The 27,738-nt window shown below is 33.2% G+C and overlaps 3 protein-coding genes and 2 long non-coding RNA genes across 16 annotated transcripts; 2 read left to right on the plus strand and 3 right to left on the minus strand.

Annotated features, from left to right (window-relative positions):
* Positions 1–1,818: 1,818 nt before the first annotated feature.
* Positions 1,819–5,836, minus strand: LOC123906415 (tRNase Z TRZ1-like). 3 transcript variants are annotated; one of them, XM_045956315.1, is made up of 7 exons: positions 4,729–5,836; positions 4,552–4,622; positions 4,053–4,148; positions 3,558–3,671; positions 2,659–2,727; positions 2,469–2,543; positions 1,819–2,243 (listed from the first exon to the last, which is right to left on the minus strand). In XM_045956315.1, exons 1-7 carry the CDS (start codon positions 4,910–4,912, stop codon positions 2,169–2,171), a joined length of 684 nt encoding a protein of 227 aa, XP_045812271.1. In that variant the 5' UTR covers positions 4,913–5,836; the 3' UTR covers positions 1,819–2,168. The 3 variants fall into 3 exon arrangements, with proteins under 3 accessions (XP_045812271.1, XP_045812269.1, XP_045812270.1); XM_045956313.1 differs by lacking the exon at positions 3,558–3,671 and having other exon boundaries at positions 4,729–5,101; positions 5,463–5,830; XM_045956314.1 differs by lacking the exon at positions 3,558–3,671 and having other exon boundaries at positions 4,729–5,832.
* Positions 5,837–9,196: 3,360 nt separating this feature from the next.
* Positions 9,197–9,649, plus strand: LOC123905301 (RING-H2 finger protein ATL39-like). Its single transcript, XM_045954911.1, has one exon. It carries the CDS (start codon positions 9,197–9,199, stop codon positions 9,647–9,649), a length of 453 nt encoding a protein of 150 aa, XP_045810867.1.
* A 7,782-nt stretch (positions 9,650–17,431) lies between these two features.
* LOC123906416 (protein DSS1 HOMOLOG ON CHROMOSOME V-like) lies at positions 17,432–19,300 on the minus strand. 3 transcript variants are annotated; one of them, XM_045956318.1, is made up of 3 exons: positions 19,143–19,300; positions 18,920–19,018; positions 17,432–17,840 (listed from the first exon to the last, which is right to left on the minus strand). In XM_045956318.1, the coding sequence occupies exons 2-3, from the start codon at positions 19,008–19,010 to the stop codon at positions 17,710–17,712; spliced, it is 222 nt and encodes a 73-aa protein (XP_045812274.1). In that variant the 5' UTR covers positions 19,011–19,018; positions 19,143–19,300; the 3' UTR covers positions 17,432–17,709. The 3 variants fall into 3 exon arrangements, with proteins under 3 accessions (XP_045812274.1, XP_045812273.1, XP_045812272.1); XM_045956317.1 differs by having other exon boundaries at positions 17,432–17,864; XM_045956316.1 differs by having other exon boundaries at positions 17,432–17,864; positions 18,890–19,018.
* Positions 19,301–20,794: 1,494 nt separating this feature from the next.
* Positions 20,795–24,427, minus strand: LOC123906418. 8 transcript variants are annotated; one of them, XR_006808900.1, is made up of 7 exons: positions 24,240–24,423; positions 24,028–24,147; positions 23,227–23,284; positions 23,075–23,144; positions 22,696–22,801; positions 21,904–22,296; positions 20,795–21,783 (listed from the first exon to the last, which is right to left on the minus strand). It is a non-coding gene; the product is annotated as an uncharacterized LOC123906418 (long non-coding RNA). The 8 variants fall into 8 exon arrangements; XR_006808903.1 differs by having other exon boundaries at positions 20,795–22,059; positions 22,157–22,296; positions 22,411–22,801; positions 24,240–24,412; XR_006808897.1 differs by having other exon boundaries at positions 20,795–22,296; positions 24,240–24,427.
* A 1,963-nt stretch (positions 24,428–26,390) lies between these two features.
* On the plus strand, positions 26,391–27,130 carry LOC123906419. The gene is made up of 3 exons (XR_006808904.1): positions 26,391–26,427; positions 26,842–26,900; positions 27,109–27,130. It is a non-coding gene; the product is annotated as an uncharacterized LOC123906419 (long non-coding RNA).
* Positions 27,131–27,738: the final 608 nt, after the last annotated feature.

Raw genomic sequence — 27,738 nt, forward strand, 5'->3', positions numbered from 1 at the left:
CTAAAATGTGTGGGTTTTAGCTCAAGTTGGTTGAACTTTGCTTGAGCATGTACAACTTAAACCTGAAAAAGTTATGCAACTACATAGTTACATGCTTTTTATTTATGTAGTACTTACTAATCTTACATTGTTTTTAGCTTTGCCAACGTTGAAATGTCCTATTATAAGAGGAGCAGGGCTAGAGGCACGTGAGGGTCATACCATAACAGTTGTTGGCCAACGACTTTTCATCTTTGTTGGTTGTGGAAAATCTGCTGATAATTACAATGAGGTTTACATACTGAATGCAGGTAACCATTGCCATTTGATTGGTCATTCAGTGAATTCTTGCAACAAATTACATCCCAAGGCACCTATTATCGGGGAAGGCAGGCCCAAGAAGGGATTGGCAGTCCAACAACAATATAGACCTAAACCTATTGAACTTGTGGGCACCTCACACTCTACTGAAAAATCTGATCATGTGGATGAAAAATCCGTACATGTTGTGCCAAAATCCACTACTATGGCAAGGACTCAGGAACCACAAGTTGATGACTCTGATACCGAAATCGAGGAGGTTGTGATATTTGAACAGGATGATGGCCAGGGTGGGAAAAAAACGCATGAGCCCGAATTTGTGAAGTCCCCCAGTGGACACAATAATAATGATAGTAAGGATGCGGGGATTGTTGCTGAACAGATACAGCCTGACTCCACGACAGATGAGTTAGTCCAGCATAATAATACAGATGAGGGGTTTGTTCGGCATGATATTTCACAAGTTGCACAACATGCATCCAGTTCAAACAATGTTCCTGAAACTCCTCTCTTGGACCAAGGGAATGGTATTAGAGTAACTCAAGATCTAGACCTTCCTTTAGTGGCGCAGCAAGATGTTAGCTTAATTCGACAAGCCGGGGTGGATATGGTAGAACAAGAGCAATTCACAATATCTCTCCAAGGGTCAAAAGAAGAAACTGCACAGGAAAGCTAGAAGCATTGAGAAGTCTTATAACACCTGGTCTAGGGGTGCACCTTCAAATCTTTCTTTATGAAGTTCCTTTATCGGAACGTGAGGGGTTTAGGCAACCCCAAAACCAAAATTCCCTTGAAAAATTGTTGTGCTACACATAAGCCAGATTATTAGTTTCTGGCTGAAAATTAACCAAACACCTTCATGGTTTTGGAAGTGTCTGCAAGCTGATCATTTTTATGTGAATGATAGAGGAGATTATAAGGCCAATATTTGGGGTATGTGGAGCAAAAATAATGCTACCAAAGTTGTGTTTGCATCGGATCAGTGCTTTGCCTTGGAAATACAACAATCTGATACACGAGTTTATGTTGCAGCCGTGTATGCTAGCACTTCATATTTGGTGCGTAGGACTCTTTGGGCAGACTTAACGCGACTGCAAGTTATGTTCGTCGGACCATGGCTGTTTGTAGGTGACTTCAATGCTGTGTTAGGTGCTCATGAAAAACAAGGGAAGAGATTGCCTCCCAAGATCTCTTGTGATGATTTTTTACAGTGGATGAATGCTAATCTTTTGTCTCATTTAAACACAGTTGGTGTACACTTTACGTGGTCTAATGGTGGTGTCGGTGACAACTTCGTGGCGCTGCGTTTAGACAGGGCCATTTGCAATCACGCTTGGTTGAACCATTGGCAATCAATACATTGTTGTGCACTTTACAAACATTGCTCGGATCATCATCCGTTAGTAATTAGTCAGAGTAAAACAGAAGTTCAGCATGCTATGCTGTTTCGTTTCTTCAAGGTCTGGACAAAGCATCCTGATTGTGAAGGCCTGATTAAGGATGTTTGGAATAAACAAGTGCTTGGAAATCCTGAAACGTTTGAAAGGTGCACTTAAAGTTTGGAACAAGAACGTATTTGGAGATCTTGCATGGAGAAGAGCATTGCATGCAAGAAGAACACAAGCCAGCAATATGTACAAGTTTTTCTCAATGAATAAAGATCAATAAACCAGCATTTTTCTTTTCCTTAAACTTAATGAAATGAATAATATTATACTGGAAAAAAACTATGTGATTGAATAGTACATCAGTGGATTTATCGTTTCATTCTACTTTTCCCACATTTGCCAACAATAGTGGCAGGTGGCAATGAAGGGGGGAAAAAAACTCCATTCAATTATGTATTCAATCAAACTTCGAAATTCTTGTCAAAAACCTTCAGTAAGTGCAAAAGTACGACCGGCTAATGGTGGAGGCAATGCACTTACAGCTTGTTGAATTTCCTGAATATTATAAGCACAAACGGTGCATCAGCATAGCAACGAAAAATCGTAACTGTAGAAGACTAATATTGAGCCAAGAGCAACAACACATGATTAATTTTCTATTTTTTAGAAATATGGAAAGCAAGTTGGATTCAGATTCACTGCTGTGACAGTATGACGTAGTCACTACAGTCATGATATTGGAGCCATTACACGGAAATCAGACAGTTCATAATGCCATACCTCTACGGTGTAACGAGCTGAAAAGTGAATCAAAAGGATTGCTTTGTTCTGTAACCTATCAGCATAACTTATTATCTGAAAGAAGAAAAAGGGAAGAAATAAACAAATAAATAGAAGAAAAAATTGATAAAAGTAAAACCATTTGAGATTTCATGAAATTGAATGCTATTGATTACAGAAGGTAGCATACCTCAGACAAATGAGTGTGTCCATAATCTTTGGCATGTTCCATAGTAATTGCATCGTTAAGAAAGGTGCACTATATGAATAATGGAGAAAATTAAGACTTGGTGTAAACTGTGATGCCATAACATCAACCATCAACATAAACGGGGAAACATTAGGACAGGTTCATTGAGGGCTCAAAACTGCACTCCCAAAAGAACCTATATAAATGAATGGTAAAAGACTCAAAATAAAGCCTAACTAAAAAATGAGTAAATAGAAAAACCTAATTAAGTATCTGAAATCAAAGAGTCGTATGGACACATACGACAAGGTGTTTGGTTGTAATTTGATTATGAAGGTGCTTAAGGTCCCTTTAATAGTTTGTACTTCAAAGGTGGGAGGACAGTGGATTAGATGCTCATCATTGCCAAGGTTCCCTAGCTGTGCAATGTATATGTGTTCGGGCACCCTTATCATTTAAGCTAACTTTTCAGAGTGAGATCCAAACCCATTTACCATATTAACGTGTGGACTTACATGCACGCTTTTTCTTCCAAGTTACAGATAATATTTCAAACTATGAAGACTTACACTTTGATGGATCTATCAACAAGAGTCTTTCTAAAAATGTGTTAAAAATTTACCATTCACCACTTCATTACAAATATAAATCACCGAGGAAACACATAATCAGAGGCAGAAATCAAATAAAGCAAGCCAAATATCATATAAAGTGGCTACAATGACCTTCATGAAAGTTAAATGGGAGGTCACAATGAGATCATCATATGAATTACAGAGAATAAGGAATATCTATCAAGAAAATCAATTCAAAATTCCGTTTGAGCCTGAAATTTAAATTTTAAGGCCATATGGAAGGGGAAAATAGTATAGATTCTAAATTAATTTGTACTTTGTTACTTTCAAAGGATGTACTTTAGCCCGCAAGACATCAGCGTTATTTTCATCAATTATAAAATCTGACATGGTGTCACCCGTGAAAGCAATCTCTGGTTCTGTCAAAGTATTTGTTATCTGCCAAAAACCCCAGCTTGGTTTAGCATTTGTAGTCAAACTAAAAGATATAGAAGATGGACCATTAGAACTTATCGCAAAATTCAATGTAAATGGTGCATCAACCACACACAAATTTCATAGAACAATAATTGATTATAGGGAAAATTGCACTCACCTCCCTTCAAATATTCTTAAATAAGACATACACACCCATAAATCACACAATCACTACATTCAGCTGGAAGTTAATTATTTTCTGGTTATCAAATCGAAGCAAAATAAATGGAAAACTACCAACTGACAAGTTATAAAATTGGTTGAAACATACAAAAGATAATTAAGATGCCTAGATGTAAATTTGTGAATCATTGAGTGGTGCATACAGTACTTAAGACTGACCTCCACACCAGATGCCTTCAAGTTCTTGATTTCATTTCCAGAAAGACCAATATACTCTGATTTAAGTTTCTTTTTTACAGAGTAAACTATATAACCCTGCCAAAAACATGCAGAACAGTTAGGTTCTATGTCAGATGCTTCATCTATCATGTTAAGGATACTATTGGAGGTTATTTGAAATTTGTTGTGAGAAAATGCGATAAGAGGTGCAGCATATTGCTTATCTATTAGAAGGGTGCTTGTTGAATATCATGTTAAATCTGCTTTTGATATCCAAAATTCCAAAACTAAATGTTTAGTATTGATATACAGGTATACAATTTTAGGATAAATGTAAGAATTCAACAGAAAATAAAGGTCCTTTATATTTTTGACATCCGTAAAAGCTAAAAAAGCCATTCCCTGTGGTGCTTTTCGAAAGCTCACGTGGCCTACAAAATATCAATGGCCAATGCTGTCAATTGCGGATTACAATTGAAATTTGTTCAAAATTTGCTACCTGGCTAGGTATTACATGATAAGTCCGAAAAGCTTTTACTTTAAGATCGTCTCTGAGAGAAAATTCTTCTCCTGCAGTAAGCCAGAAATTAGAAACAGCTATACACAAGAGAAAAAAACTTATTAATTTGAATGTTTAATAATTGCAGGCTCCATCTTGATTGAGAGCAACAATTACCTACATCCAAGCCAACGAGATTGTGCTTAAGCTCTGATTGGTCCATTTTCCTGTGAATCTCAAAGAGTTTCTCTACATCCTCTTTTACTGAAATTGGTACAATAATTGTTGGGGGCTTCATACGGTATAAACCACGTGTGGCAACATTGGTAATCCTCCATGTTGAAAAGTTAACATACATCATTAAGTTCAACAACGAACTAATTCAGCGATTCATCCATTTCATCATACAAACCCCCACATGTAACATATATATACTAATTTAAAGGGAAAACATAAAATGAGATGGCAAGTTCTACGGCGGAACAGTACTTGTTTTCTCTTGTTTTTTTTTTTGTCAAACCAGCACCAGTCATATTACATTCTTAGCCCCCTGTTTGGATAAACAACTTAATTATTTAAGTGTTCATACACAAACTATTTCTAACAAAAGATAAGATAAAGTCTAATTGGTCTCATATAAGTTATAAGCTACTTTCATAAGCTATCCTAGAGAGCTTATGAAAGTAAGCTGTAAACAACTTATCAACATATCATAAGTTATTTCCATAAGCTGTCAAACAATATCACAAGTGATTATGTTAGTAGTTAAACTCAAATAAGTCAATCCAAACAAGCCCTACTAAATCACTAGCGCGAAGATAAGCTATAAGATAAGCTAATGAAAATAACAATGCACTGGCATATGATTGAATTAACAATGAAAATAAAGAGTAACTAACTAACTAACTAACAATGTGATCCATGTGAGCATGAGAGATTAAAAGAAAATCTTGAGAAGCAGCACGAGGTGGACAGCGACCGATATCGAAAGCAAGTTTAAGTGTGGGAAAAATGATGCAAGTTTCATGGCCTCCAATGGATAAACCCTCAATTTGGTATCCTTCAATGTTCAAACCCTTTGATTTCTTTGAACAAGACTCTGTTTTACGCTCCATCATCAATCAATACTTAGAAGATAGCAGTAGAATGAGATTGACCTGGAAAATAATTACGGCGATTTAGTGTGAAATCGCTGAACGGCGGGGTGTGTGTGTGGAGTTGCCTATATGAACGGCAGGGCAGTGAACAGAACTTAGTATAGTTGAAAATAATGGGTGTTTTGTTCCTGGTTCGTTGGATAAATCAAACAGTTAAAAATAGAGCATGACTGAGATGCGTTTGTTACCACTTGTTGTAACAAAAAAAAAAATCATTTCTTTTTTAAAAAATAATTTCTCTTAAAAATGTTACATCTTCGCTACCCTTATTCACGGTAGATTTTCTAGCCGTCAAGCTACTTTACAAAATAAATTGAAGAATTGCAAGAAGTAATAATAATAAATAATTAATGATATAATAAGAAAAAAAATTAACTATTTTATTGGTATCGTAACTTATAATTTAGTATAATTTTTTTCTCAAAACGATATGGAGGAGGGAGTATTCACTAACAGGTACGTATTTAGGCACTGTGAAGAGAGCAACCTTCCTAGGTCCAAAAAATTAGGGCCCAAAATAATATTTTTAAAGGTATATTTTATTATAGAGCAATAAAGTCATGAAAGAAGTAGATGATGAGGACATTTTTATGCATTTAAAGTGTTGTAAATGTGTTAATGTCAGCAATTGAAATTCTTGAGTTTGTAAAAGTCTCGATTATTATCCAAATGTTATAATTGCTTATTGAATTCTTTTAACTATGTCAGTGACTTTTGCATCTGCGAAAATAAGTTTTTCGAAGTTAAAATTATTGAAAAATTACTTGAGATTGTCAATGCCACAAGGGAAAAAATTGAATGGACTAGCTATTTTATGTAATCCCTTCGTTCCAAATTGTAAGTCACTTTGAGAAAACAATTTGTACTAAATTATAAGTCACTTTACATTATCAATGAAACATTTAATGTTAATTTTCATATTATACCTTTAATTATTTATTACTCTCTCTTCTTTCAATTCTTCCATTTATTTTTTTTATACCATTAAAGAATGACAATTTTGTAAACTAACTAATAATTTCTTTTTTTCGTACAACATTAATTACATTTCTTAATTTGTGTAATTTGCCCAAAGTAACTTATATTTTGGAACGGAGGGAGTATTAAAAAAGTATATGATAGAACATTTTGATATAGATGCAATTATTAGTGATGTTGCATCTGGAAATACTCATAGAAAAATGTTTTGTATAAACATTTTAACATTAAATAAAAAAATCATTGTCTTTTAAGAAATCAAATTATTTTTTTAACAAAAAAAAAAAAGAATTGACCACCAATTTTGTTTTTCAAAATAGAAAATAATTCAAATTTTTTATACTATTTAATAGTTAGACACAAATTATAAATTGGTCCATACACCACTAAAATCATAATAAAAATGGATATGTTCACTAACGGTGTGTTGGGTTCCAAAGGTATAAGTGGAGATTAAAGAAAGCAATAGCCGTGTCTATCAAAGCTACAATAGTTAATAACAATATCTTGGTTATTCAATTGTAGCTAAGTTTTGTGAATTTTGAATGGATTCTACATAGAGAAAACTGTGACACCCTAAAAAGTTTGTTGTTTATTATGAAGAAAAATGTTTTTTTTTTGAAGAAGCTAAACTAGTCCACCCAAATTGGTACGAGAGAGAATCGAACCTGAGACCTTAAGGAGGAGCACACTCCCAGTCCCAAGCCAATACCACTAGACCAAACCAAGTGGGTTTTATGAAGAAAAATGTTAAATTAAGGAAGCTGAGAATAGTAAAAGTATTATGAAATTTTTATAGTAAATTCAATACAATTTTTTTTGTTTCCTTAACTAGTGCTCTAGGAACACTAATTAACATAACTATTATGAATTATGGATGAATTAGTGTGAAATACTACAAATGATTAAGGCCATAATTAAGGAGGTTGTGTACCAAACATTGTTACATGCTACACCCCACTAATGTCACCATGGATTCTCTATGAACACATGTAATGTCCTAATTAAGTTATAGTTTTCTATGTGTCCTTACTATTATTATATTTAGGAGCTTTGTTTTGGACTTTAGTTGACTTGAACACCAGCTGAATTGAGTCTTTATTTATTCTGTATTTAGCAATAATTGATCCTTATCGAAGAACATTTGGTTACATAAGACGGATTTTCCCCTCTCAATCGGGTTTTATCAATAGAAAATAGTCGGGGATTCCTCTAGCCACTTATTTAAGGTACACGAGTCTCTTATTAATCGGACCAACCACATGTTACGATTAATATCTATTTTTTTTCTCCGATATATAGTTTAGTGATTAGACTAATACACTATGGAGAATTCAGGATTCAAACTTCAACCCCTCAAATAATGTCTCTTGCAACTACCAACTGAGTTACTCTTACGGAACAAAATTTATTATTATTATTTTTATTTTTTGGTTACAAAATTTATTATTTTAATTTGTGTGTATAAAGACACATTTTTAAAATTGATGACAAACTTAAATGATTTTTTATTTTTTTTGACAAAAAAAGATTTTTTTTTTGTTTCAAAAATAATACAAACAAAATGATTTTATATTTAAAACTATAGTAACGAAATAATATCTGGTGTTGTAACCAAAAAAAAAAAAAGAAATAATATCTGGTGTAACAACTCAATCATAAAAATTGTCTTTAAAAAAAAAAAAACTCAATCATAAAATCAAGCTAGGTTTCAGCTTTCGGGGTCTTTTTCTGATTAAAAATAATAATTAAAATTAAATAAGTGACAATGAATGTAGCCAGGTAACTTGCCGTAGCTACAATCTGTGATTGAGCCTCTATATTGTAGGGATGACAACGGGCATCCATAGGTGCGAGTTTGACACTTACCAAACCCACACCCGAAAATCATCACCCAAACCCAAACCCAAACTCAAACTCAAAGACTGTTCGGGTGGCAAAACAACACCCACGCCCACACCCATTGGGTTCGGGTTTTTTCCACCAAAACCCAAACCCAAACCCACAACACATTTAAAAATAATTTGCAAATTTAAGGAATTAAATTCCAACATAGACTTTGAATTAAATTACAACTAAAATTAAGGTCTTCCAAAGAAATTCAAACATAGACTTTCAAGAAATTACAACATATACTTTCAAGAAATTAAATTACAACTAAAATTTAAGGTCTTCCAAGGAAATTGAGGGAGACTATGGGGGTAATTAGGTAATTATAAAATATTTCGGGTGGATGTATGGGTTTCGGGTGTGGGTTTGACTGATACCAAACCCACACCCATATTTTCGGGTGTCACCCGAACTCAAACCCAAACACAGTCAAATCGGGTTTCGCCCGTTGACTTGGGTTTGAGTTCGGGTGGGTCTCTCAGGTTTGAGTTTTTTTGCCATCGCTACTGTCTTTTTGTCATTGAACTGCAAACAAATTATACCATAATTAGACACTTGTGTATTTCAAGCTTGACTTGGTTTTCTTACCAACGTACTGGAATTAAATTAAGCAAAAAACCATGGTAATGGAGATTGTAATTTCTTTGATAATCTTATTTGTTGGGATTGGTATTTTGGTGTCTATTCATTTCTGCATAGTTGGGAGAGCATTCAGAAGAGATAGTAATAGTGGTGGAGACATTCAAGGGCAGAGTAGTAGTACTAGGAGCACTTCAAAAGGAATGTTTGGTGGTGACTTGAAGAACCTTCCTTGTTTTGATTATGTGGAACCAATAGAGAAAGGATACAACAACCTTGTGGATTGTGCTGTTTGTTTGGAGAGTTTTAAGGTTGGTGATGCTTGTAGATTGTTGCCTAAATGCAGACACAGTTTTCATGTTCAGTGTATAGATTTGTGGATTATGAAGACACCCTTTTGTCCAATTTGTAGAACATGGGTTTATTCAAGAGTAATTATGAGGGAAGAAAGTGTTGCTTCTGGTTCTGATATTGTAGAAATTGAAATGCCATAAAGATTAAAGCTTTATCTTTGTAGTTGAAGCTGGAGTATATCTTTGGTAAGATTATCAATCAGTAACCAAGGGTGTATATCTTTATTTGGTCATAGTATTATTCACCTGAGTAAATCATGTCCTTGCACATATTTTATATACTTATTATTATCTCTAATTATTGAATTATCATAGTACTAACTGTAGTGCCAATTGTATAAAGGGTCAAACATCATTCTTCGTGGTTGGTTTCTATGTAATGCTTATCCATCCAAATTGCTGGGTGCCGTGGACAAATTTTCAGCTGAAATATTAGGAACCACTATAAAAATAGTAACTGTTTCTGTCTTTTCGTTGATAAAGCATTGTCTTATCTTTATTGTAATTAACTATAGGCTTAAATGCAGTTTTGGCCCTCCAAGTTTTACAATTGCTTGATTTTGGCCCCCCACATTTCAATTGCTTGATTTTAACCCTCTAAGTTTTACAATTGCTTGATTTTAGTCCTCTAAGTTTCAATTGCTCGATTTTGGCCCCCCAAGTTTACCCTATTTTGCATTTGCTAGCCCCCCGTTGACTTTTTTGACTAAAAATTGTTTATGTGACATTTTAAAAAAAATTAAAAATATGTTTTAATTAAAAAAATTAAAAAATAATAATATTTGCTTTTATAAAAATGTATTAATTTTTTTTTTTTAATAAAAGGTTTAATAATTATTTTTTATTTAAAAAAAAGTTTACAAAGTTTTTAAAAAATAGTTCATAAAATGTTTTTTTTACTTTTTTATATAACAAAATTATTTTACAAACTACATATAATAAGAAAAATATTTTATAATTTAGTTTTAAAAAACAATTTGTAATTTATTTATTTATTTTTAAATACTTATTTAATTTTAAAATGCTACATAACCAATTTTTAATCAAAATATTCAACGGGGGGCTAGCAAATGCAAAATGGGGTAAACTTGGGGGGCCAAAATCGAGCAATTGAAACTTGGAGGGCTAAAATCAAGCAATTGTGAAACTTAGGGGGTTAAAATCAAGCAATTGAAACGCGGGGGGCCAAAATCAAACAATTGTGAAACTTGGGGGGCCAAAACTGCATTTAAGCCTTAACTATATATCAAATGCTATAGGATATGCTACAAGACACCCACTTTTTTTTTAGCAATGAACACATTTTTGTTTGACCAAAAAACTCATTCTTTTCTTTGTAGACGCTATTAAATATATAGGTTTAATTGTAATTTCCAAATTATGTTTTTAAATCTTAATAATTTTTAATTCCTCTCTCTTGTCTGTTCCATTTCCATCGCTGCAACTAATTTCTTCTTCCTATCCTCCTCACCAACGATCTCATTCTTTGAATCAAATGGAAACAAATTATACAATCTCATGTTTTGGAATTAAAAAACAACAACCCATTTTTCTTATATAAAACGAAATAAAAATAAACAAATGAAAAGAGGATAGAATTTTGTAGTTCTTAAAGCCAGTAGCTTGCGTCGTCACAAGCCATCTCACCACTAGCCAATTTTGGGTAGTTCTTCAGGTATATAGAGACGTAACCACCGGTTGGCGGCGGCAAACAAAATTGGGCATAAAATTGGAAATTGTAGAACTTCGATTCGACACATACTAGAACAAGTTCAGGATCAACTGGAGTGGATATGCTGCTTTTCGAGCTGCACCAGCGAAGTGAGCTTTCATCACTTTGGTAATGGCGTAAAGTACAATAGAGGAGACCAAAAACAAAAATAATATTGAAAATTAATTAAATTTTGAATCACTTAATTACCCTTAACCATGACTTGTTTTTAAAAAGAGAAAGTGACATTTTTGGTCAAAATAAAAGGTGTTCAGACACCTTCACCAATGGTAGTGGGTGTCTTGTAGCATATCCCATATATATATATATATATATATACAGTACAACAATGATCTCACAACATGGAGTGTTAGAGTTGTGTGAAAATGCGAGACTCGGGATAAAAAAGATAAAAAAGAAACGTGAAGTAAGTGAGGAATGCAATTAGATCTTCAACTCCTCACTACATTTTTTTCCTACATTTTTTTCTTGTAAAAGTGGGAGAAAATCAACACTAGGCATATATATATATATATATATATATATATATATATATAGGGGGCTGCTAACTTAGACCCAGTTGGGTCTAAGTTAGCAAGGTGTACCTTTTCAGTTGGACAAAAATACCCATTCTTTTTAATTAATTAACCAAATTACCATCAATGGACGCGGATCCAGTGTCGCGCGCGTACCGCAGGACCATGGTTACAAACCGTTGATTTCCATCAGACAGCCAAGATCTGATCTCATCAAGACTGTCTGATCAATCAGACAGCCCAGATCATCCGAATCCATCAGATTCCAGCGCGTGCACCACACTGGATTACACCCTGGAGAGAGAAGAATCTACTTTTTAAAAGCAGGACACGTGTCGCTGTCTGATCGGCTGGGCGTGATTTTTTCCATTTAATACTTTGAACTCAATTATTTCATTGTAAATTAATTTTTTTTTTTTTTTATACCAAAATTCATAATTTTTTTTTCTCTACAAATAGAGACTTGGTTCGTTTGATTTAGACACAGAAAAAAAAAACCCAATTTTTCACTACCTTAATCTCATTTTTCACTACCTTACATCAACTCACTGAAACCATTCTACCAGCAAAATGGTTTCAGATTACAACTCTCTGAAACCATTGTACCAGATAAATGGTTTCAGAAGCAAACACAATTAATAAATTACTCACTGAAACCATTCTACCAGTAAAATGGTTTCAGAATACAACTATGTGCAACCATTCTACAAGCTAAATGGTTTCATAAGCAAATAACTAATAATCAACTTACTGAAACCATTCTACCAGCAAAATGGTTTCAGATTACAACTCTCTGAAACCATTGTACCAGATAAATGGTTTCAGAAGCAAACACAATTAATAAATTACTCATTGAAACCATTCTTCTACCAGTAAAATGGTTTCAGAATACAACTATTTGCAACCATTCTACCAGTAAAATGGTTTCAGAAGCAAACACTAGTTTTTAATTACCGTTTTATCTCATTTAATTAACTAAAAATAGTTTCAGGTCTCCAAAAATTTCATAAAATATACCAAAAGTTCCAGAATATTATCTACTATTTTCCTGGTATAATGGTTTCAGTGAGTTGGTTGAGTGGTGCGTGTTAAATTACAACACACAAGTAACGTATTTAGTAGACAAAAAATGAGATTAAGGTAGTGAAAAATTGCATTTTTTTTCGGTGTCCAAATCAAACGAACCAAGTCTCTATTTGTAGAAAAAAAAAATTATGAATTTTGGTATAAAAAAATAAAAATAAAAAATTAATTTACAACGAAATAATTGAGTTCAAAGTATTAAATGAACAAAAATCACGTCCAGCCAACCATTGTGTGACACGTGTCCTACTTTTAAAAAGCAAATTTTTCTCTCTCCAGGGTGTAATCCAGTGTGGCGCACGCGCTGGAATCTGATGGATCAGGATGATCTGGGCTGTCGGATTGATCAGACAATCTTGATGAGATCAGATCTTGGCTGTCTGATGGAAATCAACGGTCTGTAACCATGGTCCTTCGGTACGCGCGCGACACTGGATCTGCGTCCATTGATGGGTATTTTGGTTAATTAATTAAAAAGAATGGGTATTTTGGTCCAATTGAAAAGGTGCACCTTGCTAACTTAGACCTAACTAGGGTCTAAGTTAGAAAACCCCATATACCCATATATATATATATATATATATATATATATATATATATATATATATCACACCATCTATATCTGTGTGAAAATTAAGATGATGCAAATAGGCAGATACAGATAGATCACTATCTATGTATCACATGTGTGTTCAGTAGAAAATTTCAACTAGTAACAAAGCATGTAACCATACGCAGCAAACAAGTTTTTTTTTTTTTAAGCAATGAAGCAGTAAACAAGTTAAAACTATAAGCAAAGAAAAATAAAGGATGGACTTTCATTTTTCTCTGTTTTAAGTTTTAACGAAATTTTACATATATGAAAGTGGATATTTGATCAAAGGAACTCTGTAGGACACTCAGAATAAAGAACTTTGTTGCATCTGATATGGACCAAATTCTATTTATCAATAAATACTAGTACTAAGTGGCATCCAATCTCTCTCGTTAGACGATTAATGCTTAAAAAGGTGTGTTGAAAATCATAGCCTAAGGCTATGTTTGGATTGATGGTACATAACGAAATGGAGCGGAATGAAATATAATGGAATGGAGTGGAGCGGAACGAATGGAACACAAATTCCGTTCCATTGTTTGGATATTCAATAGCGGAATGGAATAAAATTACCACTCCATCGTTTGGAAAATGAACGGAATGAAATAAATTATAACATTTTTATTCCAATTTTACCCTTACTTTAAAACATTGAACTATAAGGCATAACCCCAAATGCCAATATCCTTATTTTAAAACACTAGTGCAGAGGCAAAATTTCAATAGTCAAACATGAGCATCAAACATGATAACAATCAAATACTAGTTTCAAATACTAGTTTCTAATCACCTAAACATTGACCATAACTTTTTCATTGCTAAGGGAGGGAGGACATAAATTATAAAATCGTACATGGTGTATGAGTTATATACCAGTAATATACCTCATCCCCAACACACAAAAATTGCACCCAGTAACAGGACATAGACTTCCATAATCAAAAACAAAATCCATATAAGAATTCCTAAACCAACATGAGTACAAGGTCACAAAATTATAATACGAGTTTATCATATCTAATACTAAATAAAAAATGAATAACGTGTGTGTGTATATATATATATATATATATATATATATATATGGGGTTTTCTAACTTAGACCCTAGTTAGGTCTAAGTTAACAAGGTGCACCTTTTGAGTTGGACAAAAATACCCATTTTTTTTTTTTTTGAAACAATAGAGCAACTGGGGCATGTATGTAATTTGCATCATAAAAATACCCTTTTTTTTTTTTTGAAACAATAGAACAACTATTACATTTTTTAAATTTCTTCCAAATTTCGACCTCATTTTACGTGCGAATCGAACGCCGATTTCAAAAACTAATACCGGAAACCTTTGTAAAATTGAAAAACGATCAAAATCCATATAAGGAACGTCGAGTTTCGTTGAGTATTGAGGGAGATCGAACCGGGTCAAAAACCGGGTCGCACGACCCGTTTCTGCATAAAACGGGTGGGAGGGACGATGAACAGTGAGCGTCACCCACGCCCACTCTCACCGGCGGCGCGTGGGGGCGCGTGCGGCCTCAGGGAGGCTCTATTTTTTTTTTATTTGTTCATAATAAAATAGTAGATAATATTCTGGAAATTTGGGTATATTGTATGAAATTTTTGGAGACCCGAAACTATTTTTAGTTAATTAAATGAGTAAAAAGGTAATTAAAAATATTATAATTCCATAAAAAATTTCCAAAATTTTATGTAAAGTACTATGAATTATTTAGAACCCTCTTGTGTACCTCACTCTCCCTAGTTCAAGTCATGAAATTATTTTCACAAATTCCGCTGATTATTTAAAACCATTTAACAAATAATAATAATAATTTCATAGATTTGTACTCTGAAACCAATTGTTTTTTTATTTGTTTCTAATAAAATATTAGATAATATTCTGGAACTTTTGGTATATTTTATGAAATTTTTTGAGACCTGAAACTATTTTTCGTTAATTAAATGAGATAAAACGGTAATTAAAAACTATTGTTTGCTTCTGAAACCATTTAGCTGGAAGAATGGTTTCAGAGAGTTATACTGTGAAACCATTCTAGCAGTAAAATGGTTTCAAAAGCAAACAATTAAAAATCAACTCCCCTGAAACCATTCTATCAGTGAAATGGTTTCAAAGTACAACGCTCTGAAACCATTGTACCAGCTAAATGGTTTCAGAATGGTTTCAGAAGCAAACAATTAAGAAATTACTCACTGAAACCATTCTACCAGTAAAATGGTTTCAGAGAGTTATACTGTGAAACCATTCTACCAGCTAAATGGTTTCACAGTATTATATAAAGATAATTAAAGGTAGTGAAAAATTGAGTTTTTTTTTTGTGTCCAAATCAAACGAACCAAGTCTCTATTTATAGATAAAAAAAAATTACGAATTTTGGTATAAAAATAAAAAAATAAAAAATTAATTTACAACGAAATAATTGAGTTTAAAGTATTAAATGAAAAAAAAAAAACACGCCAACCACCCAGCAGTTGACACGTGTCCTGCTTTTTTAAAATGAAATTTTCTCTCTCCAGGCGCAGATCTAGTGTGGTGCACGCGCTGGCTTATCATGGAGATGGATGATCTGGACTGTCTGATTGATCCGACAGCCATGATGAGATCATCTCTTGGCCGTCTGATGGAAATCAACGGTCTGTAACGGTGGTCCTGCGGTAGGCGCGCGACACTGGATCAGCGCCAATATGTTTTTTTTTTTTTTTTTTAAAAAAAGAAAGGGTATTTTTGTCCAACTCAAAAGGTGCACCTTGCTAATTTAGACCCAACTGGGTCTAAATTAGCAGCCCCCTATATATATATATATATATAACAAAATCAAATTAGCAATGCAACGAGTTGCACACAGTTAAAGGACAAACAACGATGAAGAAGAAATGTGAAGAGAAGTGCAAGCATGTAATAGAAGAGAAGAGTAGGGACAAAATTGTAATTATATTATTAATGTGTTTCATTCCATTGGATACACCCCAAATTGGATGGAATGAAAAATTGAAGGAATGAGTGGTATTGGATGGAATGAGTTTCATCATACTCCATTCCATTCATTTTGTACAAAACCAAACAATGGAATCTGGCTTTATCCCACTCCACTCCATTCCATTCCACCACTTTCCATCAATCCAAACATAGCCTAAGCCTCTAGCAATCTGAGTTTATTAGTGTTCTCTTATGAAGGTTTTCTTATTTTCAATGAAAATGAGAAAATTACCAAAGCACAATGAGAAATCCATTTGACAAATTCAAAAACTATCTGATACCAAGTAGCAATTGGAACTTAGAAATGCTACATTCAACATGATGAATATTGAAGAATGAAGACCTCAGCGGAAATATTAGAAGTCTTAATTGTAGAAGACATGAATATTGAAGATTGGAAGGACTATTTCAAACCTGCAATTTCCAGCTTAATTGCAGAGGATCCACTCCCAGGTAACATCAATACATAGAGTCAAGACCTGTGTAAGCTGGTGACATAGTTATCAACAATATTTCTACTTGCATGCAAGGTTTCTACATCTTATACAAAAGGTAGCTTTTCATTAGAGGCTAACTGTTCAGCCCGAAGCTCCAATTGCTAAATATGAAAGCTTATCAAAAGATCCCATTTCAAAAATGCAAAGGTTAAAAGCTTAAGCATCAATCAATAATAGAACACTTATATGCAAGAAAGCACACTCTTCTGACTTCTCAATTATCTTGCATCATCTATAGGTGCTTATACTCCAACTCTCGCATAAATCCAATATCTGGATCCAATAAATTAACGTTCACAAAAGACCATAGAAACTGAACATTTTTGGTTTTTATTTTTGAACTTTCTGTTTACATTGATTTGGTCCAGTTATGAAATCCTATTTGGAACAACTAGACATTTAAAAAAGGACAAATTGCAAGGCGAATGCAATTTTTCACCAGAATTGTTCATAGAAAAAGAAAACCCAATCCACTCCCAAGAGAAAATGAAACAGAATAAATTGAGACAGTGAGCCAAAACATAAATTTAAATTCCAAGAAATCATATAGAATCACAGAACTCAGCTAAAAGCAAGTACTTCATAACTTCTATGCAGATATTTTTAAGAAAGAACACATGAATTTTGTCCTCATATTCTGTTCTTTCTCATATTTCCTTCTTAACAAGGCATGGTTTAATTTCTTTTGAAGATAAGAAAATACGCAGAGCTCAAGGTCTCAAATACCTAAGTTGTACCTCATTAGTCATTACACATGTTATATCAAACAATAATAGCCAGCAGCTGGTTTAATTCTTCTCAGTAGTGCTCTCCAACTCCCTTCTCAGCTGAACAGAGAAATCATCACTAACATCATCATCATCCCAATCATCCTCCCACTGTTGGGTTACTTCTTTCCCTTCCTCCTTGTCATCCCACTCTGTAAGTTGTAAAACAATGAAGTCTAAAAAGAAATAGGAATTAGAATGTGAGTGCAGGGGCAGAAATTCAAAACCTCAAAATTTCAAGTCATCAAGCAAATCAAGTTGGATAGGCAGTATACCCAAAAAAACATAAAAGTGTCCACTCTCAAGACCCATGAGAAGTGATATAAAATGTTAAGCTTGGATGTACTGTGTGAGTGAGAGAAAGCGACGGAGGATCCATTGACACAGTATGGGGAAAAAGGGGTATGAAGAATAGCAAATTTACATCTTCAATAACTCTATGTACAAAGCAAATTTAACCAATCTAACTTTTGCATCATATTATATTATCTTGACACACATACAAAACCTCAGACAATGTAGACATTTGTAAGTATGCGTGATATATGATTTAATAGTAGATATTTATATTTAAAATAACATACTGTACATTTGAATAAAGTGAATCAAGTGATGATTGATCTATGATTGAGAACTTTCAATTCTACGGCTAGATTGGTTAAAGTCACATAACAGAAAGAGTAGTCCAGTATTTGAGTGGGACACCAAAGGAGTTACATGCAGGAAGTCTAGTGTTCAATCCCTGCTACTAACATCCCCCCATCCCCCACAACAAATCAACTACTCACAATTGTTTATAAGAATAAATCGAATATCAGGGCTTTTAAAAAAAGTTGCTATTCATCGTAATTAATTGGATATTAGACACGGATCCGGTGGCTCTAATGTGAGCAATTCACTTTAGAGTGTAAAGTGAGTAACAAATCACAATCTTGTTACAAATAATAACTCTGATGTTCTCACTTTACAAATCCACCAAACAAACAATACACACACAAAGTCTCGCTCATATGTGCAACAAACAATATACACAATGAAATCCCTAATTGGTTGAACAACCTACTTCGAATGAAAGCAAACCAATGAATGTCACTTGTGAAGCATTTGATGATAGCATCACTTAAAATTTCTTAGAATAAAAACGAACAACAAAAACCAAATTAAAACTGAAACAGAAGCAAACACATTTGCATGAGGATACGAATAAGATTACTGAGTTTATGAGTTATACTTTCATTGATTTCAAACTCTTCAAATTCGTCATCATCTTCAAATAGATCGATCTTGACATCCTCAGTCACAGCCTTTGCTTCGGTCGCCATAGAAAAATCTGAAACAAAAAGCGCATAAATTTAATAAATTGGGAAAGAGAAAAACCCTAAGTTTGATAATTAAACCTAACAGCCAAAAAATTCGTAGAAGAAATAGTTGGAATGAAAGAGCAAAGTGCTTACCAGGTATGGGTAGAATGGAATTAAAGACGATACTCGGAGTGTTCACGTCTCTCGCTCTCGATGAGACTGGAAGATTCTTCTGCTTGCAAGAAAGGTTTTGTACCCTTTGAGGACCGTGTGAAAAACTTGGAGGAGAATTAAACGTCGTCGTTTTGCTTCATTCGTTTCTTTCATTTATTTTATTTTAATTTGTATTTTTGCACTCGTGTTTCACAATTATTTAATTATTGCCCCCTAAATTTTAATGGCTCATTTTTGGCCTTTTTTTTTCTTTTCAATCCTCCCTTCTATATATATATATATAATATATATAATCAAATATCCCTATATCAACCTGAGTTAAAATATGAAATCCCTATATCAACTAATAGTCCAAATTCATCTATCCGTTTTCTTAATTTTTCTTTCTTCCACTTTCTTTCAAACCAAACAAAGCCTAATGTTGTCAAAATAAACTTTCTCCTCAACCATTGATCCCTTTTGCCAACTTCTGTGAATCTTAATCGCCTACGGTAATCATATTTTTCAATTTTATATTGTAATCAATCCCAGTCAATGATTTGAGATGAAACACTTCAATTTATGCATGTATTATTGTTATCGGTTACTATATGTCACACAGTTACCACAATAATTTTGTTTTCCAACTTTTTTTTTTTTTGGTTTTTCACTAATAGTTGAATCTGGTTTGGAGGTCAGTTCTGAGATCAAGTGGTTCCAGCCCCCTCCAGATCGCAGTTGAGTGGGATCGAAACTCGATTTTTCCTATCAAGTTCAGCGTCAATCACCACCGAACCAACTAACGATTGATTGTTTTCCAACTTATAATCGCAACACAATTCTACTATAAACAGGACAAAAAAATCATGTTCCAACACAATTTCAGCTGAGTAAAAAAAATGTTACTGTAATAAGTATCCTAAGAGCATTTGATGAATAAATTGCAAGTATACAATTAGCCGTTAAGTAGTATAAAAATCGTTCTTTCCACAGAGATTGTTGTAATTCAAACACAAGTTAAATACATACTTAAACACATAAATTTAAATGTAAAAAAGGGGGGGATTTGTTTGGTTCAAGTTTGATCATAAACTGACAAAATAATTTAGGTTTCAAATCAAATGAAGAAAAGCGGTTGATCCTTTTGGTTCATCTAATTACTACTTCTCTTGGTAATTTCATGTATGATTACAAATTTACTCAATTTAGTTTCACGATTAGATTAAATAAAAAATGATTATGTCCAATGTCTTGGTAACATAATCCTCTCCTTTGATCATCGATTCCTAATGTCTTAGGTAATCTATGATCAATTGAGGATTACAAACTTTAATCTATAAAATCTCAATTAACAATCCGAAATGTCTTAAGTGAAAGTTAATCGATCAATTATTCCTAGATCGATGATTCATTCCTATCGTCATAGTAAAATAAATCATTGAATTCATCATATAAGTAGCTAATTCATATAAAGCATTAAGCATAAGGAATAATCAAAGAAACTAACTTCGTAATTCATATATCAATTCAAATGAGAATCACATGGTTCAAGAGAAATAGAAATTAGAATTCCCTAAGGACCAATCATGGGAATTTAGTTACACATAATATAATAAAACATTACAATCAAAGAAATGAAAGAAAGCACACTAGTGGAAAAAACGCTTTTTAAGTCAGTTAAAATTGACCTTTTAAGTCGGTTCCGTGTCTGACCTAAGAAAAGCCGACATAAGAAGTCTGGAGTTGTTAACACGGCTTTTGAACCGACCTAAGAAAGAGCTTTTAAGACGGTTAAAATTGACCTTTTACATCGTTCCGCGTCCGACACAAGAAAAGCCGACATAAGAAGTATGTAGTTGTTAATACGGATTTTGACCCGACCTAAGACAGCACCTATTAGATCGGTTATAGTGCAACCGACGTAAAAAGTTTGGCAAATTTTAAAAAAAATTACGTTTTAAAAATATTAAATACTGTTCTAAACTTTCCCAACATTATTCAATATATGCTAATTAATAGTTCAAAGCAATACACATAAAAAATAAGTAAGATAAAAAATATTCAATCTTGATTTGGTAATTATAACCACTGAATAAGTGTTTCGTGAACAAAATGTAAAATAATCAAAGACATTAAGTTAATGAGATTACATAGTAGTGCATATATATACTCAGAAACAAAACCAAAGACATTGTTGCTAAGTTAATGAGATTACATAGCAGTGCATCACAAGAACAAACCAAAAATTCCAATACAAATTACACTACATAGCAGTGCATATATATATATATACTCACACTCAGAAACAAAAGTAACATTCACAAGTATTAAACAACACTAAGACAAGGAGAAAGAGATAAGAAATGTCACCAAACCTTGTCTCTTAACTTAACACATGCCATTATCAACAATGTTACAAAACTTTTAATCATTATTAAACTACGTACAAACTTGCAATAGCAATATAATACCACAATCAAATGATAATTAAAATAAGAAGAGTAAAATAAGAGATACCTCAAATCTCTCATCAACAATTGCTTCTTACTTAATGCTTGAGGTGGATTTTCTGTTTTCTTACTTCTTAGTAACAATGACATTTGGAACCCATGAAGAGATAAACCATGCTTGAGAAAATGTCCTGTTCTAAAAAATGGAAAGAATATTAAAAATCCCTAACTAAAATATTAATAAAGTTCAATATAGTTTGAGGCATAAAATATAATTAAGTTAAAATTAATTGATCATGTGCAAAACTTACACAAATAACTTCCTAAGAGGGCACGTTTTAGCATTGTAGATGAAAACAAAAATAACACAAGTTCATCCTACTAAAAACCAATGAACAACCCCTGCAAGATAACACAGCAGCAGAGGAAACTACACAAAACTCCAGACAGTCACAGGCATCGCAAAGCTAGACAACATCGCAAAGCTCCAAACAGTAAGAGATTGCCTAATGCCAAACATACCATTCAGCCGACAAGCAAGAAACAAGGGACAATGACACTTACAATGATCCACCTCAAAATGTCTTTAAACATCAAACCAAGCCTCCAATCTACTAAATACATAGCAGACCCACACCTCAGGCTGCAACTGCTAAATATTGTAGGCCTCCCAGATCAAGCAGCTGACCAATTAGATTAGTCAACTGAAAAAGACAAAAAAACCTGCTTAATATTGTAAAACAATGGTTATGGTCAACATGTGCATTTTTTTTGAATCAACAAAACTTTATTATAAGCCAACATAGTATAAGAAGTACCATAAATTGGAGATACAAGGTAGAACATGGAAAACAAGCAGTAGAGAACACCTAAAAACAAACAAATGCCCACCAACACCAAAAAACAAGATAAAATGATAGAAACCAACAAGAATTGAAACACAAAACAATAAAACCAAGTCCACTCCCACAAAACACACCAAACAGAAAGAGAGAAAAACCAGTAGCAGCAAAAGTCAGTCTCTTCTGATAGCAAAAAACCACAAGACTGTCAAGGCAGCTAAAAAAAAATCAGCAGAGCTCATCAGCGCTCAAAACAAATACCTGGGTCCCATGTCCATTCGTAATATAAACACGGGGCGATCTTCAATTTATGAGCACTCCATTTCCAAGTTAAAACCTTAATGTCCTCTGCAACTTCAGATGCATCCTTAAAAGAATTATTAAAGATGACATCAAGGCAATAAACAGTAGAAATCTCAAAAAGAAATTTAACAGATAGTAAACCCAACAAAGTCTTAAACATCTGAGAAACTATCTTAGCATGAGAAACACGCAACTAAATATTGAATTTGTAAAAAACAATAACTAATATAGACAAAAATTCTAGTGGCACATTCAATCCAAAAGGAAACATACATGAATCTTAATTCAAATAGCAATGATAAATAAAATTAAAAACTTGTCCAAATTAACATCATACCGCTTAGCAACTGTCTGCAACATTCCATGTAATAAGATGGGCACCTACCATAATTGTTCCTGAACCAATTCTGAAATGTAAAGGTTAAAATAAAATTGTAAGTATATATAATGCCAACCTCAAAAAAAAAAAAAGTATATATAATGCCCTACCCTAGGAAAAGGTACATATGGTGGTTAGCTTGATTTACATGGCGCACTTTCTCATTACCTGCGCAAAATACCACCAACACCATAAGAGAGTGGAGACTCTTTTCAATATTTAAAATTAGCATCGAAGAAATTTAGTCCTTTTATATCAAAATGACTCTTTTCAATATCACAAGAGTGGAGACTTGGCCCAAATAGAGTTTTTCTCAATGAATCTTATAACATGTATCAATTCAACTATACTAGCACCCTTAGTAAGCCCATTCAAGTTGATGCGTGCTCGAAATTTCTATACTAAAGAAGCAAACCATTCAATTTGGTGTGTAACCTTGGTGTTCAAACAAGTAGTTCCACCAATGTTAGTCAAAGCAAGATTATTTGAATTATTATTCCACACACCAAATCTCAAAACCTTAAGAGAATTAGATCAAAGTATCAAATAACAAGTATAGTTTAATTAATTTCTATTATATTCAAACTAACAAATTCCCTTTCATAAAGGTTGACTACTAATGCCACCAATTAATCATGACCCAAACAACAAAACAACCAAACCCAAATTTCTATTGTATCTCACAGATTTACTTTTCCAAATTCAAACACAAAATCATCAAAATAAAAGTTTATCAACTGCTACATCAACGTTGCTTTTATCAAGTATTATTTTCCTACGAAAACAACCAGCACATAGAAAGTAATGAAGCATCAATTAGTGTAATTTGTACAATTTATAGTGAAACGGCAAACCCTAGAGGTGAAGAATCAAGAGAAAATAAGAAGAAAGTCATGATTGGAAAACCTTACTGATTGGAAGCTGAAACTGTTTGGTGGTTATAAGTCACGATTCTGAGGAACGAAGACATGATGATTATGTTCGGGTTTGAGTCACGATTCTGAGGAGCGAAGAAGAAAACACGATTGTTGCTTCAAAGCAAAATTGAAAGTCTCATTATCTTAATTGAACGATAAAATAAAAGCCTAAATAATCAAAAAAATAAAATTAGTGAAGAAGGTACCGTGCCAAAATCGTCTCTGAAGTCTGAGTCGTAAGAATCGAAATTGGAATTGGAGGTGTGATGAGGAACATTAACGAAGTTCGAAGAGAAAGAATGAGTTTGATTGTAGAGGGATTATTATTTGCAGAAAAAGAAGAAGAGGATTGTTCTCTCGTTGTCAAGAAGCAGATCGTTTGCACTGTGTGAATAGTGAAGGGTTTTTGACAAATTTTTCTATTAAGTATTTTTTTTGTTTTTTTTTTGCAGAAAGTATTATTAGGATTTTTTTATATATATTAACGGTACCGGGTTCGATTCTCTCCTAGTACACATAAAAACTTAACTTATAAAAAATAAATAGTACCTTTTAGGTCAGGTAAGAGACACCTGACTTAATAAAAATGTTCAAATTTAATATATATTTTTTAATCTATGTTAAGTCGGTTCAAAACGGAACCGACCTAATAAAGTTAAAATTAATTACGGAATTGCCACCGTATCGTTTTTTAGGTCAGGTGGCAGGCAGGCTGACTTAAGAACCTCTGCTACAAAGGTATTTTTGTACTAGTGGCATGTTTACAAGATGATCTTGATGTGTTTCCACACTTCAATCCTTGCCTCCAAGCTCATAGATCTTCAAAAGTTGTTCAATTTGATGTTTCCAATGTCAATTTTCGATCCCTAATCTCAGATCTGCAACTTCCTTTTATAACTAGGGTCAATAAATGAGATTTTCGCCCCAAGCACAAGCATTTTCGCCCCAGACTGCAGGAATTTTGCCCCAGGCACTGAAAGTTCCGCCCCAGGCGGCAAAACAGCAGCAGAAGAGCCTTTCTGTTGAAATTTTCGCCCCAGGCACTAAAATTTCCGCCCGGGGCGGCAAAACAGCAGACAGGAAGGTTTTCTGATACAAATTTTCGCCCCAGGCACAGGAATTTCGCCTGGGGCACTGAAAACAGGAACAATGACTTATTTTTCTACATTCTTCAGCTACTTTCTTTCCTTTGCAAATATCTTTAAACTACTGCATTATTCCTCCATGAAATGAGTTACAATTCTTCTAAAAACACTTGAAATTGGTCTTATTTTCATGTAATGACGCATGTCATCAGCATTGTTTTAAGAATCCATGATAAAAAATACAGTCAAATTATGCTGCCCCAAAAAAACTAACACCCTGCTGAAGTGACTAGAAGATTTCACAATTATTTATATATTCAATACTTGACATGAACCAACACCTGTAAGATTGGTTTTTCAAATGAAATTTAAAAGTATAGATGTTGATTCACCAATGTAGTTAGTTGCTTTGAAAGTGTACACAGTATCAAAGCCAAACAAATGGAATCTAAAGAGATAACTTCTTCAACTAATCTATATCTATATCTATATATACATAAAAGATCATAAATTTTGAAACCCTAATTGCTACAAAGTTTCTTGCCACCACATTCTTCTATCCATCCAATTATCATGCTCCACATGTCTAACTACAAAGTTTGTATGCTTATCCAAGCAATTGGCATTCATGGATTGTACATGCATTCTAGGTTTCTTGGAAATTGCATTCACAAAGTCAACTATGACATTATGCCACTACTTACTTCACTTCCTTCATAATGTCAACTATCACATTATGTAATGATTGTTCTTCCAATCTTCTTATTGGCTGCCTATTCTTCTACATCAATTCATTCATCCATACAAATCTTCACATGACAAGTGTTCTCTTATGGTGGGGATAGCTTATCCAAAGGAGGTATATATTTCTATTTTTCCAAATTTTCTTCATTTATCAAATTCTTTCTCTCTCTTCTCTCTCATGCGCTCTCTCACTCTCTTCTCTGTTTTCTCTCTGATTCCGGCAGCCATCGCCGGCCACCGCCGTCGGAAAACCCCAAATCAAACCCAAATCAACTCACCCAAAAACCTCTTTCACGCAAAACCTTCTTCTTCCTCTCAGATGGGCCGAAAGTTATCAACCCTAACCCCCAAATTTCAATTCCTCAAATTTTGATCATCTTGCATGTTTGAAATTGTCGATGAAATTGGGTATTTGGATGTCAATAAACTCTTTATTCGCTGAATCACTCCTTTATATTTTATTTTGAAATTTTTTGTTTTGGGTTATCAAACTGATTTTAGGATCTCTACGGAGAAGACAATTCTATCATCGGCTCTGAAGGTTCACAAATTCGGGTTTGGTTTGGTAAGTTTTCTGAACTTTGAATTTTTCACTTTTCCCCTTCTGAGTTAGGTTTGATTTCAGTTTTTTGTGAATATTCTTGACAACATGAAATTTTTTGGTTTTTACCTCTTTTTAGTTCCTGTTTTTTGTGTTTATTTTTTTTTATATATATTGATTTTGGAAAAGAGGTTTTTGAAAAGATTGTTTATGACAGGGATGACAAATATTGTTACCATTATTGAATTCTCTTTGATGAAAGTAATATTCTTGAGAATTAGCTTTGAAAATGTTTTCACAGATTAAAAGAACACATAGATTTCAATTAAAAAAGATTGGCTTTTCTGACTTTTTTCTATATTCATTTTCATCCATTTTTAAAACTTAAATTGTTCATTATTGGGGTTTATGATGATTTTGTTGTTTCTTTAAATGCAGAGATTTTGTTGATTTCGAAAGTTGGATCCTTTACTGCTCGAAAAAGTCAGACAAACAGTGTAAGAGCTTAACTGTTTTGCTAATGATAATTATTTTCATGTTTCTTCATCAAATTGTAGTTTCAAATTATATCATTTGTGAATTTTGCTTATTTATCTTTGTACTACAAATCTATTTTTGTAACAATACTGTTGTTAAGGAAGAATCCAATATACTAATGTATACTAGATGGAGAATTACTTGAATGAGATTAACTCTTGCATGCAGGGTTTGCTTCAATAGGAATGGAAGGTGAGATAGAAGAAGAAGTGGTTTGTTACATTTACATTCATGCTTTCGTAGCCTTTTTGTATAATTCTTTAAACATTTTCTAATACTAGAACATCGACCTGTACTGCACGGGTCTGATTAGTCGTAAGATATATAATGATTAAATAAGATGCGATAATTTCGATAACATAAGATATATGAAAAAAGTTGAGTAACATTAAACGATAGTTCAACAATAATTTTGGATAAATATTCATACAAAGAAAATTATGTTATATTACGGAAGACTTCCTTATAGACCACATTCGAATTCTTAGTCGTGTCTTCACTGTTATCATCGATGATCAATATTTTTAATCCTTTTCAAGAAGTAACTCTTGAAATTGCAACATACAACTGACCATGTGAAAACACCGGCGACGAAAGATATATCCCAACATGCTTTAAAGATTGTCTCTGACTCTTATTAATAGTCATCGCAAAAGAAATCATTATAGGAAATTGTCTCTGTTGAAATTTAAAAGGAATTCTCACGTCAGATGATCAATATTAATTAATGACATGACTATGGTTGTGTTTGATTGTATTGCAAAAAAAAATTGATTTAGCAGAATTGAGTTTGATAAT

The sequence above is a fragment of the Trifolium pratense genome, linkage group LG2 (assembly GCF_020283565.1).
Source record: "Trifolium pratense cultivar HEN17-A07 linkage group LG2, ARS_RC_1.1, whole genome shotgun sequence".
In the NCBI taxonomy this organism is placed as follows: Eukaryota; Viridiplantae; Streptophyta; class Magnoliopsida; order Fabales; family Fabaceae; genus Trifolium; species Trifolium pratense.

Bases quoted from the DNA above. Each gene is read 5' to 3' on its own strand.
- LOC123906415 (XM_045956315.1), bottom strand. From the start codon at position 4,912: ATGATGTATGTTAACTTTTCAACATGGAGGATTACCAATGTTGCCACA. The intron at 3,672-4,052 runs GTCAGTCTTAAG...GGTTTTTGGCAG, and splicing joins TGAAGGCATCTGGTGTGGAG to ATAACAAATACTTTGACAGA. The intron at 2,244-2,468 runs GTATGGCATTAT...TATAATATTCAG, and splicing joins CAGCTCGTTACACCGTAGAG to GAAATTCAACAAGCTGTAAG.
- LOC123905301 (XM_045954911.1), top strand. From the start codon at position 9,197: ATGGTAATGGAGATTGTAATTTCTTTGATAATCTTATTTGTTGGGATT.
- LOC123906416 (XM_045956316.1), bottom strand. From the start codon at position 19,010: ATGGCGACCGAAGCAAAGGCTGTGACTGAGGATGTCAAGATCGATCTA. The intron at 17,865-18,889 runs GTATCCTCATGC...ATTTCTTTTTAG, and splicing joins TAAACTCAGTAATCTTATTC to ACTTCATTGTTTTACAACTT.